General features: G+C 37.4%; 3 protein-coding genes across 3 annotated transcripts; all 3 read right to left on the reverse strand.

Annotated features, from left to right (window-relative positions):
* Positions 1 to 217: 217 nt before the first annotated feature.
* Positions 218 to 1,159, reverse strand: LOC135611904 (putative germin-like protein 2-1). The gene is made up of 2 exons (XM_065107552.1): positions 1,021 to 1,159; positions 218 to 931 (listed from the first exon to the last, which is right to left on the reverse strand). Exons 1-2 carry the CDS (start codon positions 1,130 to 1,132, stop codon positions 372 to 374), a joined length of 672 nt encoding a protein of 223 aa, XP_064963624.1. The 5' UTR covers positions 1,133 to 1,159; the 3' UTR covers positions 218 to 371.
* Positions 1,160 to 2,937: 1,778 nt separating this feature from the next.
* LOC135613067 (germin-like protein 12-2) lies at positions 2,938 to 3,859 on the reverse strand. The gene is made up of 2 exons (XM_065110017.1): positions 3,700 to 3,859; positions 2,938 to 3,611 (listed from the first exon to the last, which is right to left on the reverse strand). Exons 1-2 carry the CDS (start codon positions 3,809 to 3,811, stop codon positions 3,070 to 3,072), a joined length of 654 nt encoding a protein of 217 aa, XP_064966089.1. The 5' UTR covers positions 3,812 to 3,859; the 3' UTR covers positions 2,938 to 3,069.
* A 609-nt stretch (positions 3,860 to 4,468) lies between these two features.
* Positions 4,469 to 13,950, reverse strand: LOC135580817 (COP1-interactive protein 1-like). Its single transcript, XM_065110019.1, has 8 exons — positions 13,723 to 13,950; positions 13,351 to 13,438; positions 8,968 to 12,264; positions 8,156 to 8,314; positions 6,765 to 6,920; positions 5,492 to 5,638; positions 5,001 to 5,391; positions 4,469 to 4,823 (listed from the first exon to the last, which is right to left on the reverse strand). Exons 2-7 carry the CDS (start codon positions 13,405 to 13,407, stop codon positions 5,131 to 5,133), a joined length of 4,077 nt encoding a protein of 1,358 aa, XP_064966091.1. The 5' UTR covers positions 13,408 to 13,438; positions 13,723 to 13,950; the 3' UTR covers positions 4,469 to 4,823; positions 5,001 to 5,130.
* Between the last annotated feature and the right edge of the window lie 1,083 nt (positions 13,951 to 15,033).

Here is a 15,033-nt window from a genome sequence, read left to right on the forward strand (position 1 = left end):
ATAAGATCTCGATTTCTTTATTCTTAAATTGATGTGGGATTTATATTTAGTATCTTGTCATAAGATTCATGTAGTCGATCCTAAATTTATTATTGTTATTATTATCAATATTGTACCTTATCGTAAGATTAGAGTACCATGCTTGACGTTAAACTACATAACACGAAATCATATGATTTTGTGCATTCAAAGTGGACCCAAAAGACATCTCAGAATAGAAATAACAATTGTTTGGTACGAAGCAAGAGACAGTTTCCATAACAATGAAGTCATATTCTATCACAAAAACAAATGCAAATAGTTATCCACTGTTTGCTTATTTAAAGCACATAATTTCAGCACGTCATGTCAACTTGCAAAAACGAAGCTTTCTAGTTGTTGTTGTCCATCCAGAACTGAGCCTGAAGCCAGTCGATGGTCTTCTTGTCCACATGGAAAGCCTTGGCCAGAACATCGTCGGAGATGGGTGGCTTCGACCCGAACACAGCGTTGGCGATGGTGATGGTGCCGGGGTTTTGGCTACTGAGAGCACCGATGGCGACGGTGTTGGTGTACCCAGGGTTGAACTGGAAGTGGATGAGGCCCTCAGGGAACACAAACACATCGCCCTTCTTCAGCATCTTGGTGAAGAGACGGTTGCCGTCGTCGGTGTTGGATGTGACGAAGCCGACCAAGAGCTGTCCTTCTATGACGGTGAGGATCTCGGTGGCACGGGGGTGAGTGTGGGGAGGGTTGAGGCCATTGGGCCCGTAGTCGATGCGAACCATGGAGATGCCGAGGGTGTTGAGTCCGACGAGCTTGTTCACGTTGACGGCAGTGACCATGGAGCCGAGCTTGTTTACCGTGTTGCCGGCTTTGTCGAGTCCCATGAAGAAGAAGTCTTCGGCTGTCACTTGCTTGGGGTCTTTGCAGACGAATCCATTCACCAGCACTGCAGAAGCAACAAGAAAACTCGATCAGTAAACATGCATTAATCGAAAACGTGGACATGCAGATACGATGTTCGATCCTTAAACTCGCCTTTGGAGTTCTTATCGGCGACGCAGAAATCTTGAAGAGGGCTAGGATCAGAAGCCATCGCGAGAGAGGAAGCCATGGCAAGGAGAGCGATGAGGAGGATTTTGGCTGCCATCTTTAGGATGGATGAAGCTACAATTGGTGTTGTGATACAAATGCACGAAGGAGATGGATATATATAGAGAGGGAGAGGGGGGAGAGAGGCAGGGTTGAAACATTCTTAATCAGTTGGTAAGAGAGCTGAAAAGTATGCCTTTTGCTTATAATAATAATGTCTATAGACTGTGAGTGCTTCTTATCTTGTGCAGAGAAAGAGTCTACCAAGAGGAGCTTAATGTTTTGGTCAACGAAGATTTCTTGTATCCCATTCAATTGACAGGGTTTTGATGACGACAGGATGGTACAAATCGCAAGCTAAGTCATGGAAACCAGTGGAGCATATGGATCCACCGGAAGGACTAGTAAACCAATGATCTCAGTTTGACTTCATCTAACATTAAGCACTACAATGGAAGGCGTCGTCTGTCACCTCCAAACATGATCAGGACAATCGATGCGTGTGGCGACTTCATCTAACGTCGAATACTATAATGCAAGCGTTGTGTGAGCGTTCACAACGGAGATACGACTTCATCTTGCTCATCTTTTCAATCTTCACCTCACCATATCAACATTCCATAATGTTTAAATATATTTTGAATAACTTTAATCAAATCAAAATAAAATGTATACACCCAAAATAACTTAACTTGTGGCTAGACATCTTACGATTTGATTCTATTGGGCTTTGTAGATAACAGACTCACAAAGTTGGCTGTTCTTCTGAAAGTTTGTAAATATTTTAAAAGGCTTAATTACAATAATTTGTTATTCTTCATCTTTGCCTTGTGAAGATGCTCTGCGTAGTTGAAGCATGCTTCCTATCAAAGGTCATACACTTCTTTTGAGACAAACACCCATCGTGTCGAAAGAGACGGCAATGAACTCTTTCTTATATGTCAATTGCCTATCTATGGATTGTCATTGTTACCAAAATATTCTTTTGCTTGGATGATAGTAGATGACTAATAAAGTTGACCAAAACCACAGATGCAAGTGAGATGTTGACCATTAAAAATTCATCAATATATATATGTATATATATATATATATATATATATGTATATATATATATATGTATATATAATATATATATATGTATAATATATATATATATATATATGTATATAATATATATATATATACATATACATATAATATATATACATATATTGTATATACATATATATATATACATATATATATATATATACATATATATATATATACATATATATATACATATATATATATATATTTATATATATATATATATATATATATATATATATATATATATATATATATATATGTATATGTATATGTATATGTATGTATGTATTCTTAGATTATGAGTTAAACTCATCATTCGATTCTCTCAATTTTTGTGTCTAACTCTATTAGCAACGATTTAACTTTGGTTACCAAGCTTATCTTGACTTTGAGATTTTTTTTTCATGAACATTGGCTTTGATAAACGACGAGTGTGAAGTAGACTCGTTAAAATTAACATATATATAGAGTCAAATATCAATTTATAAAACTCAAACTTTTAGATTATAAGTCAAACTCAATATATGTCACTTTTCAATTTTACTAAATGTATGGTTTTTCTTTTTATCATATTTTCAATCTCTTCTCATACATGAATATTTTTTAACACTAACAAATGCAAAGAAAAGTTCGATAATGCAAACCAGAGATTTGCTGCAATGTGGCTTAGCAATTAATAATGATCTCATCAGTGATCTCGCTCTCAATTGTTGACTCTTAACATGATATTTATTTTTAGTCGGAAAACATGAGGATTATTTCGATCACTACAGAGAAAACAAACAGTAATAACATGCAAACGCCTGACTTCGATCGATCGCCAAGTGTTTGCTTATTGGAATGTTAACATGGATATGAAGAAGCTGCAGAGGTGGTTTTTCTTCAGTTGTTGTTGTCCATCTAGAACTTAGCCTGAAGCCAGTCGATGGTCTTCTTGTCCACCTGGAAAGCCTTGGCCAGCACATCGTCGGAGATGGGCGGATTCGACCCGAATACAGCGTTGGCGATGGTGATCGTGCCGGGGTTTTGGCTACTGAGAGCACCGATGGCGATAGTTTTGGTGTGCCCAGGGTTGAACTGGAAGTGGATGAGGCCTTGTGGGAACACAAACACATCACCCTTCTTCAGCATCTTGGTGAAGAGACGGTTGCCGTCGTCGCTGTTGGATGTGACGAAGCCGACCAAGAGCTGTCCTTCTATGACGGTGAGGATCTCGGTGGCACGAGGGTGAGTGTGGGGAGCGTTGAGGCCTCTGGGTGCGTAGTCGATGCGAACCATGGAGATGCCGAGGGTGTTGAGTCCGACGAGCTGGTTCACGTTGACGGCGGTGACATTGGAGCCGACCTTGTTTACTGTGTCGCCAGCTTTGTCGAGTCCCCTGAAGAAGAAGTCTTCGGCTTTCACCACCTTGGGGTCCTTGCAGACGAACCCATTCACCAGCACTGCAACAGGAGGAAGCAAACTCGATCAGTAAATATGCATCGGGAGATCAAACGCACCGAAGGAGATTAATCTGGATACTATGAATACCTTTAGAGTCCTTATCTGCGACACAGAAGTCTTGAAGAGGACTAGGATCAGAAGCCATTGCAAGAGAGGAAGCCATGGCAAGGAGAGCAAGGAGAAGCAATTTGGCTGCCATCTGTGTAATCTTTAGGATAGACGAAGCTGCAATTGGTGTTGTGATACCAATGGCTTGGAGGAGATGGGTATATATAGAGAAGCAGGCATTGACATATTCTTCATCATTTGGTGAGAGAGTTGAAAAGTATGACATGTTAGGTTGCCTTCTGCTTATAATAATGTTTGTAGACTTCCCCTTTTACGTAGTTGTTATCAAGATATTGACGCAGTTTTGAGAAAAGGTCTAAGAAAAGCTTATTCTTCACCGTCGGTTTCTTATACGTAGTAAATGCATACACGTTGTCGAACCATTCAATTGGCAGTATAGCCAATTGAACATGTGGGAAACCAGTGGATCGTCTCAATCTGACTTCATCAAACATCAGAGGCTATAATGCAAGCCTTCTTTGTCACCTTCAAACATGACCAGGGCAATACGTTGCATGTAGTGACCAACATCAAATACTATGGTGCAAGCGTTATATACGGTGCATGTTTGCACTAGTAGTGACAACTTCCCTCGTTATTGCAACGTCCTATATGACTTCATGCATATGAATTTGGAACCACCATTAGGAAAATTAAGAGAAGAGAATGGTGTTAACAGTGATGTGATACGCGAGACATGTCAAGAGCATATTAGATGAGAAAGAAAAAACAAAAAGGAAAATAATCATCTTCGTTAAGGATTCAAATAGTTGAACTATATATACTGGATTTGACCCACAATTTGATCAGATTACTTTTAGGTTAAATTAGTATTATAATCTCATTTGACTTAAACTCATCATAAGCGAAAATAATAGTTCAAACCAAAGTCATGTTGGTTAACTCTGATTTCAACCATTTTTATGAATATAAGTGTTTAATTTTGAATCATTTGGTTAAATAATCTAAACCAAACCCCAGCTTACAAAAAAAAAAAAATATAATAAATCGAATTTTAATAATAATTGAAACTCGAGCTAAGTCTCAAACCGAGTTTGAAGTCCCCATGAGATAAGTGAAGTCGAGTTGACTCGATCATAACCCTAGCAGGTAAAAAATTACTGTTAGAATAATAAAAAAATTACAATTTGAAACAAACAAACAATAAAAATTATGGCATTATCTCAAAGTAATTTAACCCATACTGATTGAGAAAGAAAAATAAGTACAAAAGAAATAGAGATACTAGCACGAGGAGGACAGAAACAGAAGTTACTAACCTGACATGAATGTCTAGGAGTCGACTTGGTATCAGAACTCCAACAGTTCCTTTCCACCCCTTCATTTAATAGACTGCGGTTCAATCTTTTCTCAGGTGTAAAAGATGAAGCAACTAGTCTATCAACCATCTTAATATCGCTTGCCGAGAATGACACCAATGATCAAAGACATGATAGCTACTCCCATGATGATCTTGAAGGACATGGCTCTTGAAGGCCCTGTAGCGACGTGTGACGTTTGAGTCAGTGAAGCTGTTCCTGGAGCTTGATGCAAGAAGTCTCTCCTTTTCGTGTTCTTTCTCCTTGACAGGGTTGAGGTGTCCAGTTCAGAATCCCTTGATTTCACCCCCATTTCATCCTTTGTTTCAGATTCTATGACTTCATCCGTAGCCTGAAGAAAAGAATCAGAATTGCCAACAATCAATAGAATTATTCGCCTTGAGATCCCATCATTGATTTTCATTGAACTTTGAGATTTTCATTAAACTTGCCTCTTCTCCACTTGTTGTATATGCCAGCTTTAACTTGTTTTCAAGCTCTGAAATCTTCTTTTCCATTTCATTAGTTTGACTTAGTTTATGCCTCAATATGCTGATTTCTCCATTGAGTTCTACAATTTTTTTTTTTTCTTCTGTCGCCTGCAAGATCCAAGCAATTCTGAATTTGACATGTTAAGCAAAAACGAATCATAAATAAAAAAGCATGAAATGGAAGACAACCGCAAAAAGGCTGATAAAATCTTACTATTGTGATTATTGGTCTCATTAATTATACTTCAATAACATATCATAGAAGTTCAGAGACAAACAACAAATAACAAAAACAGAATTCAACTTGTGGAATATGATCATTTAATGACCTAATCGTTAACCAAAGGATACAGTACCATACGCTTTTGGCTTTATTCCTAGCAAATATTTTGAAGGTGTCCATGCTACTACAGACAAAAATTGCTGCATCATATATTGTTGTCAGAGCATTGACAGGGAGGTGAAGTGGCATTCATTAAATAAGCTCTGCATCTCTAAACAAAACCATGTTTAAGATGTAATATGAAGACTGTATCGACACCATAAGCTGACAGTCATCACATCCAGAAGGTTAAGAAACGTGGTCTTTATACATGGATAAAAAGCAATTACATAAGCTGTTCAATATTGTCAATAGGCAATTCGATTCCCCAATACATAATAGTAGTCAAAGCACGAGATTAATATGAGGGCAACTTGGTAGGAGCTAGAAATATTGATAACTGGTGAGATTTATGAAACAAAAAGAACAAGGAATTATGGTTTAGTATGGCAAATTTCTTATTTCATGTGATGAAGGTAGGGATGCTAACTTCTTATATAAGGCCAATCTTTTTGGGCCACAAAAAATGACCAAGAAAAATCATTATGTTGGGTTTCAAATGGAGTCATTTTTCATTTCTACACTGGGCATTCAAATTTTTTAATTATATTCCCTAGGAATTACAAAGACATGATAAAGGACCTATTTCTCATGAGACTCAGAATAATGATGAGAACAGCAGATTTCCTGTCTCGAGCAACCTCGACCAGACGTTCTGGAAGAGGTTCCAGATAGAGCCACTCCTACACTTCACAATACAGTATGCACGAAAAGAAGGCCACGATATAATTGTAGGGGACATAAAGAAAAACATGTATAAATATAAATATAACTAACTTCATGAATCTATCTAAACTGTATTTTTCATGGATTAGATGGCAATTCAACTTCATTGAAAGGTATAAAACTAACCTTATTATGTTGGGTTTCAGCGTCTTCCAATTTCCTTTCGAGGTCTTCAATATGTTTCTCTAGAAGTGTAACATAGTGATGCTTATCCTCCAACTCAGTGAATGATTGCTTCATTGAAGCTTCCCTTTCCAGCTCTCTTCTGTGGTCCAATTCTCTCTGTTAAATTAACCGTCTAATTAATTGAAATGCTCGCTGACAACTATATGGAAATAAAGAAGATGATAGACTCAGAAAGAAGACATTAATATCAAAACACAAACGGAAACGTGATGCGTAATGAAGTCGAAACTAATGTTTTTGTCTTAGCATTAAATATTTGAAACCAGAAATTTTCATTTCCACCTTATGTCTTTACTATAGAAGTTCCTTCCCTATGCCCCTTCTTTAGAGATTTGCACAAATGATGTTGAAAGAAAACTATTTCCATCTAATCTCTAAAACTTTTGCCTTTTCAGAAAAAAATCAATCCACTTAAAGATAATGCTAGGTCCCACCTCTACAGTTGGTTTCAAATATCACTGTAGGTTATTTAGGTCCGAGCTGAAGGTTGACTTTTTATGTACAAACAATAACAATACCATAAGCTAAGTGTTTGTGTGATTCAATTGAAATACGGATGATAAATTATCTAACATGCAACTTCACTAATACTGGCAAAGACTCATGACGTAAAATTGGGAAGTAACAAAGAGAGAGCGTACAATCTAAGCAGCAGTTACAAAAAGAAAAAGGCTTGTCCCTGACCTTGTAAAGGTTTGCAGACAGAGATCCATTTAAATTCTTAAAAATGTTTGTATAGGTACATCAACACTTGAACCATGAATATTGATAACCATATGTAATTGCTCATTTCTAAGGTTGTAGTGAGAGAATGAGAACGGTAAGAAAACTAGAAGAATTTGAAGAATAGGTCAAAAAACTAAGAGTACTGGTGTGAAAATTTTCATAATTTTAAAAGAACATGATATTGATTTGCTCTAGCTATCTTCTATCATCCATTCTCCTGGTCTTCTTCCTCCTCTGTTTTCTTTTTATTAATTCTATCCCCTATTAAATGCTATTGTAAATATGATGATTGTTTTTACAATTATTTGATACCGTCCTCCTGCTTGCAAGCTGAAACATGAAATTATAGTTTATAATTTCTTTCCACCAACTATGTGACCCTAATCAGCATCATTTAAAAATGCCTTCATACTTCAAGTTAAATACTTGTCAGATACAAATGCATAATTAGGTTTTTCTTCCAAATAAGTTCCAACAAACAATGCACTTATCAACATCATCTAGTTTACATATTTAAGTACATAATATTGCAAAGCGTTAATAACTCACAAAGATGGCTTCTTATCTAATATGCATTGTAATGATAGTAGAGTAACAGATTTTACCTGCTCTATTATGGCTTCATGTGCTAGAACAAGTTCACTTTGAATTTGCTTCAGTTGTCCATCCAAGTCTTCCCTTTCTTCGAGTATATTTAAGTGCTCCTTCAATTTAGCAGTTATGGCTGCTTCCCTCAATGCACATGCTGATCTCATGTTTCTAATCTGTAAAAAGGCAATTCCAATCACTGTAACATGTAAACCTTTCACAACTAGTGATATATGGTTATTTAAATCAGCATCACTTTTGGAAAGAAATTACATACTTAATCAGTATAGGTTTCCTCAGCTAATTACTGCTATTATTGAGTTCCAAATCCGTGATTGCATCAGAGGCTTATCAGCTAACTTTGCTTTAAGACTTTTCACATCAAAATTTAAAGACACTTCCTCTGCTTTTTGTTCACTCCATTGTTCTTTCCGTTGGACTATTATCGATTCAAGTTCCTTTTTTATCTTTTGGTACACTTGCTTGAGCATTGTCTTTTCCTTCCTCAAAAAGGTTATCTAAGATAGAAACTTATCTTTTAGATAACAACTAAAATTATTTTATTTTATATCTAATTATAAAAAAATATATATAGAATATATTCATTTTTAGGATATATCCAATGCACGAGGCTCCCGCTAATACGGGATATGGGGAAGGTCAATGTGTGTGGCCTTACTTTTAAATATTAAAAAAAATATATTTTTGTGATTCAAATCCTGATCTCTTACGTCGCAAAGGAGGACGAGACTCCTTTTATCTTTTAATATATTTAAATCACAGTGCTTGGTCTATCAATTGAAGAAATGCATAAATTTTGCACACTAACCTGAGATTGGAGACTTTCTCTGTCAGAGTTAACTTGTCGCATAAGATTTTCCATTTCTTCCCTAGAGGAATGAAGCTGCATGGATGTGTCATCTCTCTCTGCAGTTGCTGCATTCAATGCTATTTGCATCTCGCTAATTTTTGTCACATGGGTTGACAAATCACTAGCCAAACTCAAGTTTCTTCTGTCTAAATATTCATTCTCTGTCTTTAACTGCTCAGATTCGCCTCGCAATTGCTCAACAAGCCTTCCCAAATTCTGTAATTTGAGGAGAGCTTCTTCAAGCTTACCCTTCTGACTTGCTGCAACTACAGCCGAATCACTAGCCTGCTCTTCATAAGCTCTTAGTTGAGATTCAGTTGCAAGCAGTTTCTTTTTCAAGTCTGTAGTCTCAGAGTCTCTTTCTTTGAGTTTCTCAATCACTACAAGCAATTGGAGTTCAGTTTCTTTAAGATGGGATTCAGTGGTAGAGTGGAGTTCCAACATTCTGGAATGTTCACCTGTTAATTTTTTGATCGTTTCTACAAGAGAAGCCAGCTGCTCAGAAGTTCCTGCCTTCTCTGCTTGGATAGAACTCAAAAGTGCATTAAGCTCATTTACTTTGAGCCGGGGAGTTTCCAAATCCTCCGTAAGCTTTGAGTTCGTCTCGGGCAACATGTCTTTCTCCAAAAATGTCTGTTCAGACTTCAGATATGCATCTGGGGCCTTCTGCTCAGGTTCCTCAACATTGTTTTCAAGAGTGACCAACTTCACGGCATTTCTTTCCATTTCTGCCTTCAGCGAGGCGAGTTTTTCAGTAGCTTCAACAGCTAGAGCTTTAAAACGTGCTGAATGCTCTTCGACAGACTTCGATTTTCCTTGCAGTTCCTTAGCTTCATATAGCTTCTGCTTAAAGTTCTCTTCTGTTTCTTGGAGTTCCAGCTCCGACTCCTTGACTGAAGACTCGTGTAACACTTTCAAATCCGGAATTCTTGCATTGACTTCCTCAACTCCCTTCACGTGCTGCTTCCACTGCTCTCCAGCATTTTGAAGCTTCTCATGTAGCTCTTTCTCTTGAACACTTGAAGTCTCCAGGTTATCCTCAACATGTTCCACTCTGACCTTCAATGATTTAACCTCACTTTGCAAAGACTGAACCATATTTTTGGATTCTAAAAGATCCTTTTCCTGAATAACAGATAAGTCTTCATGTTTTCCTTTTTCTTTATCATCTACATTTATAATTTCCGTCAACTCCTCCTCTTTTGAAGCCTGCAGCAAAACATCATGGCTTGCAACTTTTGTCTGACATGCTTCGAGTTCCACTGTAAGTTCAGAGATCTTGCCGTTTCTTTGCGTCGATTCAGCTTCAGCATCTCTATGTTTTACCTCTGCATAACTCAGTAATTGTTCCAAGTGCTCCGTTTGCACATTCGAAGCTTCCAACAACTGCTCCAATTCACCCACTCTTTTTACAGCACGCGCCTCAGCTTCGGAATGTGATGCATGAATCAGGTCTTCCAGCTCAAGACTCCGTTGATGTGTTGCATTAGCCCATTCCTCATGTTCGGCACACTTTGAAACAAGGTCGTTTAACTGTTTTTCAAGCTCTGAGTTCCTTGAGAAGGATTTGCTCAAAGAAGATTCCAGTTGACCAACCCTATTTTCATAACCTTGAAACCGGCATTTCAGTAGTGAACTTTCATTGTCCACATCTCTTAATGAATCACTAATCTCCGCAACTTTATCTTTCAATTCTTTTTTTTCCCTTTCTGCATCAAGGCGTTCTACATTTGCAAGCTTTAGTTCTTCTTCTAGCTCCATGTTCCTCGTCCCTGTTGACGCCAGTCTCATCTCACTCTCCTTGAGCTGTGCTCTTATGCTCTCTTCGCCTAGATTTAGTGCCTCAACTGAACTTTCAAGCTCAAGGTTTCTATTGGTAGCGGATTCCAAGGCTATTCTTGATTCATGATGGAGCTGTTCAATTGATTTCAACTTTTGTTCAAGCTCCTCTTTATATGATAATGCTTCTGAGAGAAGTGACTCTGTCTTGCTGAAGTTCTGGTCAGCCAACTGTAACTTTGCCTCCAATTGAATGCATGATTTCTCATTCATCGACAATTTTGTGTTAAGGTCTGATACAGTACTTCGAAGAGTTTCCTTCTCTTTGATCGAATTAGACAAGTTATTTTCCAGATCTGTAGTCTGGATTGCTTGGTTTCTTAAACTAGCTTCAATTATATCCCTTTCGTTGATCTGCTCTTGAAGCTTCCGTTGAACTTCCTCCAAGCATAGAAGCTTTGCTTTGAGATCTTCTTTAGAGGCAGAAAGCAGATTTTCCAATGCATAAACCTCGGTTTTGATCTTTTCTTCAGAAGCCTTATGGTGTTTTAATTCTTGAGTCAGTTCAATGATGACAGAATCCATGGAGACAACCGTATGCTCCAATTCTGCCACCTGTGATTTTGAAATCTTTAGCTTTTCTTGGGACCCTGAAAGCTCCAATGATGCAGTCTCTAGTGCTGCTTCAATTTTGGTGTTGTCTGCAATCTTAATATAGACTCCATTTAGCTCATTTTGTAACTTGCGCAACTGATCTTCCATCTCATTTGCTTTCATTTGTGCTAGTTCCAACATGTTCTCAAACTGTAAAGCTCTTTTTGTCTGCAACTCAGCCTGCGAACTACTACTTTTATTGAGATCTTCAAGTGAATGCACTTTGCCAGCTGATGACACCAACTCTGCTTCAAGCTCTTTTATCTTTTCCTTTGACATCTTCAACTCGGCAGACAAGCTAGTGAATGCTTCCTTCATATCAAGAAGCCCCTTATGTTTCATGTCCTTATCTGTCGATGCTTCTTGGAGTGTCTCAAGATGCAAACTATGCTTTTGTAGAATTTCTAAAATATGATCTTTCACTATTTTCTGTTCAAGTTTGAGTTCTTCACAATGTCTGCTCATTTTCTCTAACTCTTCATTTGCTCTATCGACCTCAAACTTCATCGATGCCTTTTCAGATTCTGAAAGTTTCAGCTTCCCATTGACAGCTTCAAATTGGAGCTCAAGTTCTTTGATCTTCGCTTCCATTAGCAAATTCATATTTGGCACTGAATTTGCTGTTCCAAGATAATTAGAACCTGAGTTTTCTGTCAATTCAACTACTGGTTTGAGCATGCGTGAGCTTTCTTTCACATCTATCAATTCCTTCTCTGTAATGAATTCCTCATCAAATGCAGCTTCGTCATCTTCATTGCATCCTTCTTTTTTGACTAGCTCTAGATCAGCATCAATCGGATATTCTTTTTCACCACCATATACCTGTGAATTAAACATTTTTGGAAGTAATAAACAAAGTTAACATGATTAATTGAGCAATGGTCAAGTTCAGGTTTGCTGTCTATGGCGACATGTGTTTATGCTGCTTAACAAGAATATAAATTGCTAAATTGAAACATTAAGATTTTGGACACTGAATAGTTAGACTGACCATGTCTTAAAAAGCATAAAATCAACTGCAACAAAATGGGCTTCAAAATTATATTTAAAATGATTTCTCAAACTCTTGGAATCAGTGCCTTTTAGATTCAAAGAATTTTTTATAAAATAGCTGTTAGGCGAGTGATGGTTTATGGAGAAAAAAAAATCATATACTCAAATGAGAATATTGAGGTTCAAAAATATTTTCATTCATAAGTAATTAGATGTAGTCTCAACAAAAAATAAAATGATGATGAAAGGTGTGTTGTTATTGTAGTGATAAGAGGTGAGACAGCTAGTACTAATGATATGAGTAGAATTAGATAGAGATTTAATGAAATCTTGTCAGATATTATAGATAAAAAAATTAAATATTCTTAATTTAACTAAGGCTCAATGACAGTAAAAGATATATGCAGCTAGTGCCAAATAATTGAGACATTATAACTTGTTTATGCTAAATCAAATCCTTGGAACCAGAAATCATCCATATAACATGCAAATGTTATATTTCGTTCAATAAAATTCATGATTTTTCTCATAGTTTTCAGAGTTCGGAGTCATACATTATAAAAACTTAGTCGATTCTTAAAGTATCATATTTGATTGGTGAATCGCCTTTTAAATTACTTCAAACATGTTCCAAAGGCTTAGGAGAACCTTAATTAAAACTTGAATTTGATTAAAATCAAGCGAGCTAAATGATTACAATTTGACGTGCTATTATTTAATAAAGCAAGCTAAACGATGAAAATTTCTATCGATCATCACACATGATCATCTAATAACATATATAGCTCATCTATAATGGTTATTGAAATAGTTAATGCCAATTGAATACGTATTGTTGTAGACACATAAAAACTTTTGCGTTTCCCTATAATGACTATCAAAGAAAAATAAAGCAAGGAAATGATTAGGATGAACCTTTTCAGACTGTTCCACTTTAACATCTGTGGAACTTGCTTCTGAGCCTTCTGCCATTATGATTCCAGACGATGGACTCTTCCTGCACCTGCTATTGCACAAAAGAATTACTCATTAATTCTCTTTGACTACACAATATCATATGCAAAAGCGGTAAGAGCATTGAAAATTTTTGGCTACACTATATTACGTTTGCAATTGAACTCATCCTAAAAGAGAAAAAGCTGTAACACTGAACATGAGAAAACGTTCTGTCATGCCTTTCCTGGTTTTTTCCATTGCCATCTTTTTTTTGTGTGTAAACACCCTATCTATTGGATGTGATTAAATTGTAACATCTAATGGTGTCCGTGTATATTGAGAAACGCGCACCATTTAGAATAATTAGGACCAACGGATTGCAGACATCACCACAGCTTCCTGCACAGCAAAATTAAAGACTAACGAGCGACAAGGCGACGAAGCAAGTACTTCCTATCAAACAGATAATTGAACATTTCGAAAAAAACAAGATTACAAAAGCGGCAAAGAAATCACAAAGGAATTACACGATCGATCAAGGAATCTTCACATCAACTTACTTCGTTTCGTTCTCCTCAAACTGTACCGATTTGATACTTTTGATAACTGAACTCCTCAAATCACTCCAAATATCGAGCTGATTAAAGGTATCTGAAGAACATTTCCGTCAAAGATAGCTTTGAGAGACGAAGAACCAAACAGACCCGACATTCAATCCACGATGGAACGAAATACGAGGTGCAAATGCAAACGAGAAAAAACCCCGGATCAATCGAAAGATTAATACACGAATTGTGAAACATATATCCGACTTAAATGGGCATCAAAAGCAACAAAAAGAAGAACCGAAGAAACGGATCAAAGTATATAGAGAAGTTTATTATTGCTTGCCTTGAGATCGAATGATCGAAATCCGATCGCCCTTCGTAACGATCTATCGGTAACTTCGATCGGCTCGTCTCTCCTTAATTCGCCGTTTAGGCTGAAAAGTAGAGACGGGAAGGAGAAAGGGAGGCAAAGCGAGGGAATCGTTTTACGTACGAAAATAGAAGCTGCGAGATGGACCCAACGGGCCCCGCGCTCGTTCGTTTCGACACCCTCGTCCCACCACCGGTATGGTTATCTCCACCAAGTGTAATTAATTACTAACATGCCATCGCGAGAGGGTGGGTGATTCGGGAGGGGTCGATCGTGAGGTTGGGATCCTCTGCGGCCATCATGTCTCCGATCTGAACCGTCCAATTCGCAACGTATTCGGATTCTTTCGTTCTTATTCTGTTTTATTCCTTTTAAGAGAAAATATTTATATTGCTTAAATAAAAAATATTCGAATATATTGTTTATCGTTTTTAATTGAATCTCTCTCTCTTGCATCAATAATCACATCGTCTAATTATTGTTTATGTTCATTTTCTGCTTATTCTATCCTCTGTGGAGGTCATATACAACATGTCTCAGTCACGTTGCGGAGGAGTGGCGCACTTGACGATAGACTGACGGTGTTCGACGAAATGCCCCTGAAACCAAGGCATCCTGACGTGCATACACCGAGATCAATGTCTCATACACGTCGCCCAGGAGGGGTGCGCTTGACGATGTACTGACATGACCCGAAGGGCACCTGCACTGCACTGACGGCGTTCGACGAAATGCCCCTGAAAC

This window comes from Musa acuminata, chromosome BXJ2-5 (assembly GCF_036884655.1).
Source record: "Musa acuminata AAA Group cultivar baxijiao chromosome BXJ2-5, Cavendish_Baxijiao_AAA, whole genome shotgun sequence".
Classification (NCBI taxonomy): domain Eukaryota; kingdom Viridiplantae; phylum Streptophyta; class Magnoliopsida; order Zingiberales; family Musaceae; genus Musa; species Musa acuminata.

Bases quoted from the DNA above. Each gene is read 5' to 3' on its own strand.
- LOC135580817 (XM_065110019.1), bottom strand. From the start codon at position 13,407: ATGGCAGAAGGCTCAGAAGCAAGTTCCACAGATGTTAAAGTGGAACAG. The intron at 5,639-6,764 runs GTTAGTTTTATA...TGGATCTTGCAG, and splicing joins CTGAAACCCAACATAATAAG to GCGACAGAAGAAAAAAAAAA. The intron at 5,392-5,491 runs GCAAGTTTAATG...TCTTTTCTTCAG, and splicing joins ATACAACAAGTGGAGAAGAG to GCTACGGATGAAGTCATAGA.
- LOC135611904 (XM_065107552.1), bottom strand. From the start codon at position 1,132: ATGGCAGCCAAAATCCTCCTCATCGCTCTCCTTGCCATGGCTTCCTCT. The intron at 932-1,020 runs GCGAGTTTAAGG...TTGCTTCTGCAG, and splicing joins CGCCGATAAGAACTCCAAAG to TGCTGGTGAATGGATTCGTC.
- LOC135613067 (XM_065110017.1), bottom strand. From the start codon at position 3,811: ATGGCAGCCAAATTGCTTCTCCTTGCTCTCCTTGCCATGGCTTCCTCT. The intron at 3,612-3,699 runs GTATTCATAGTA...CTCCTGTTGCAG, and splicing joins CGCAGATAAGGACTCTAAAG to TGCTGGTGAATGGGTTCGTC.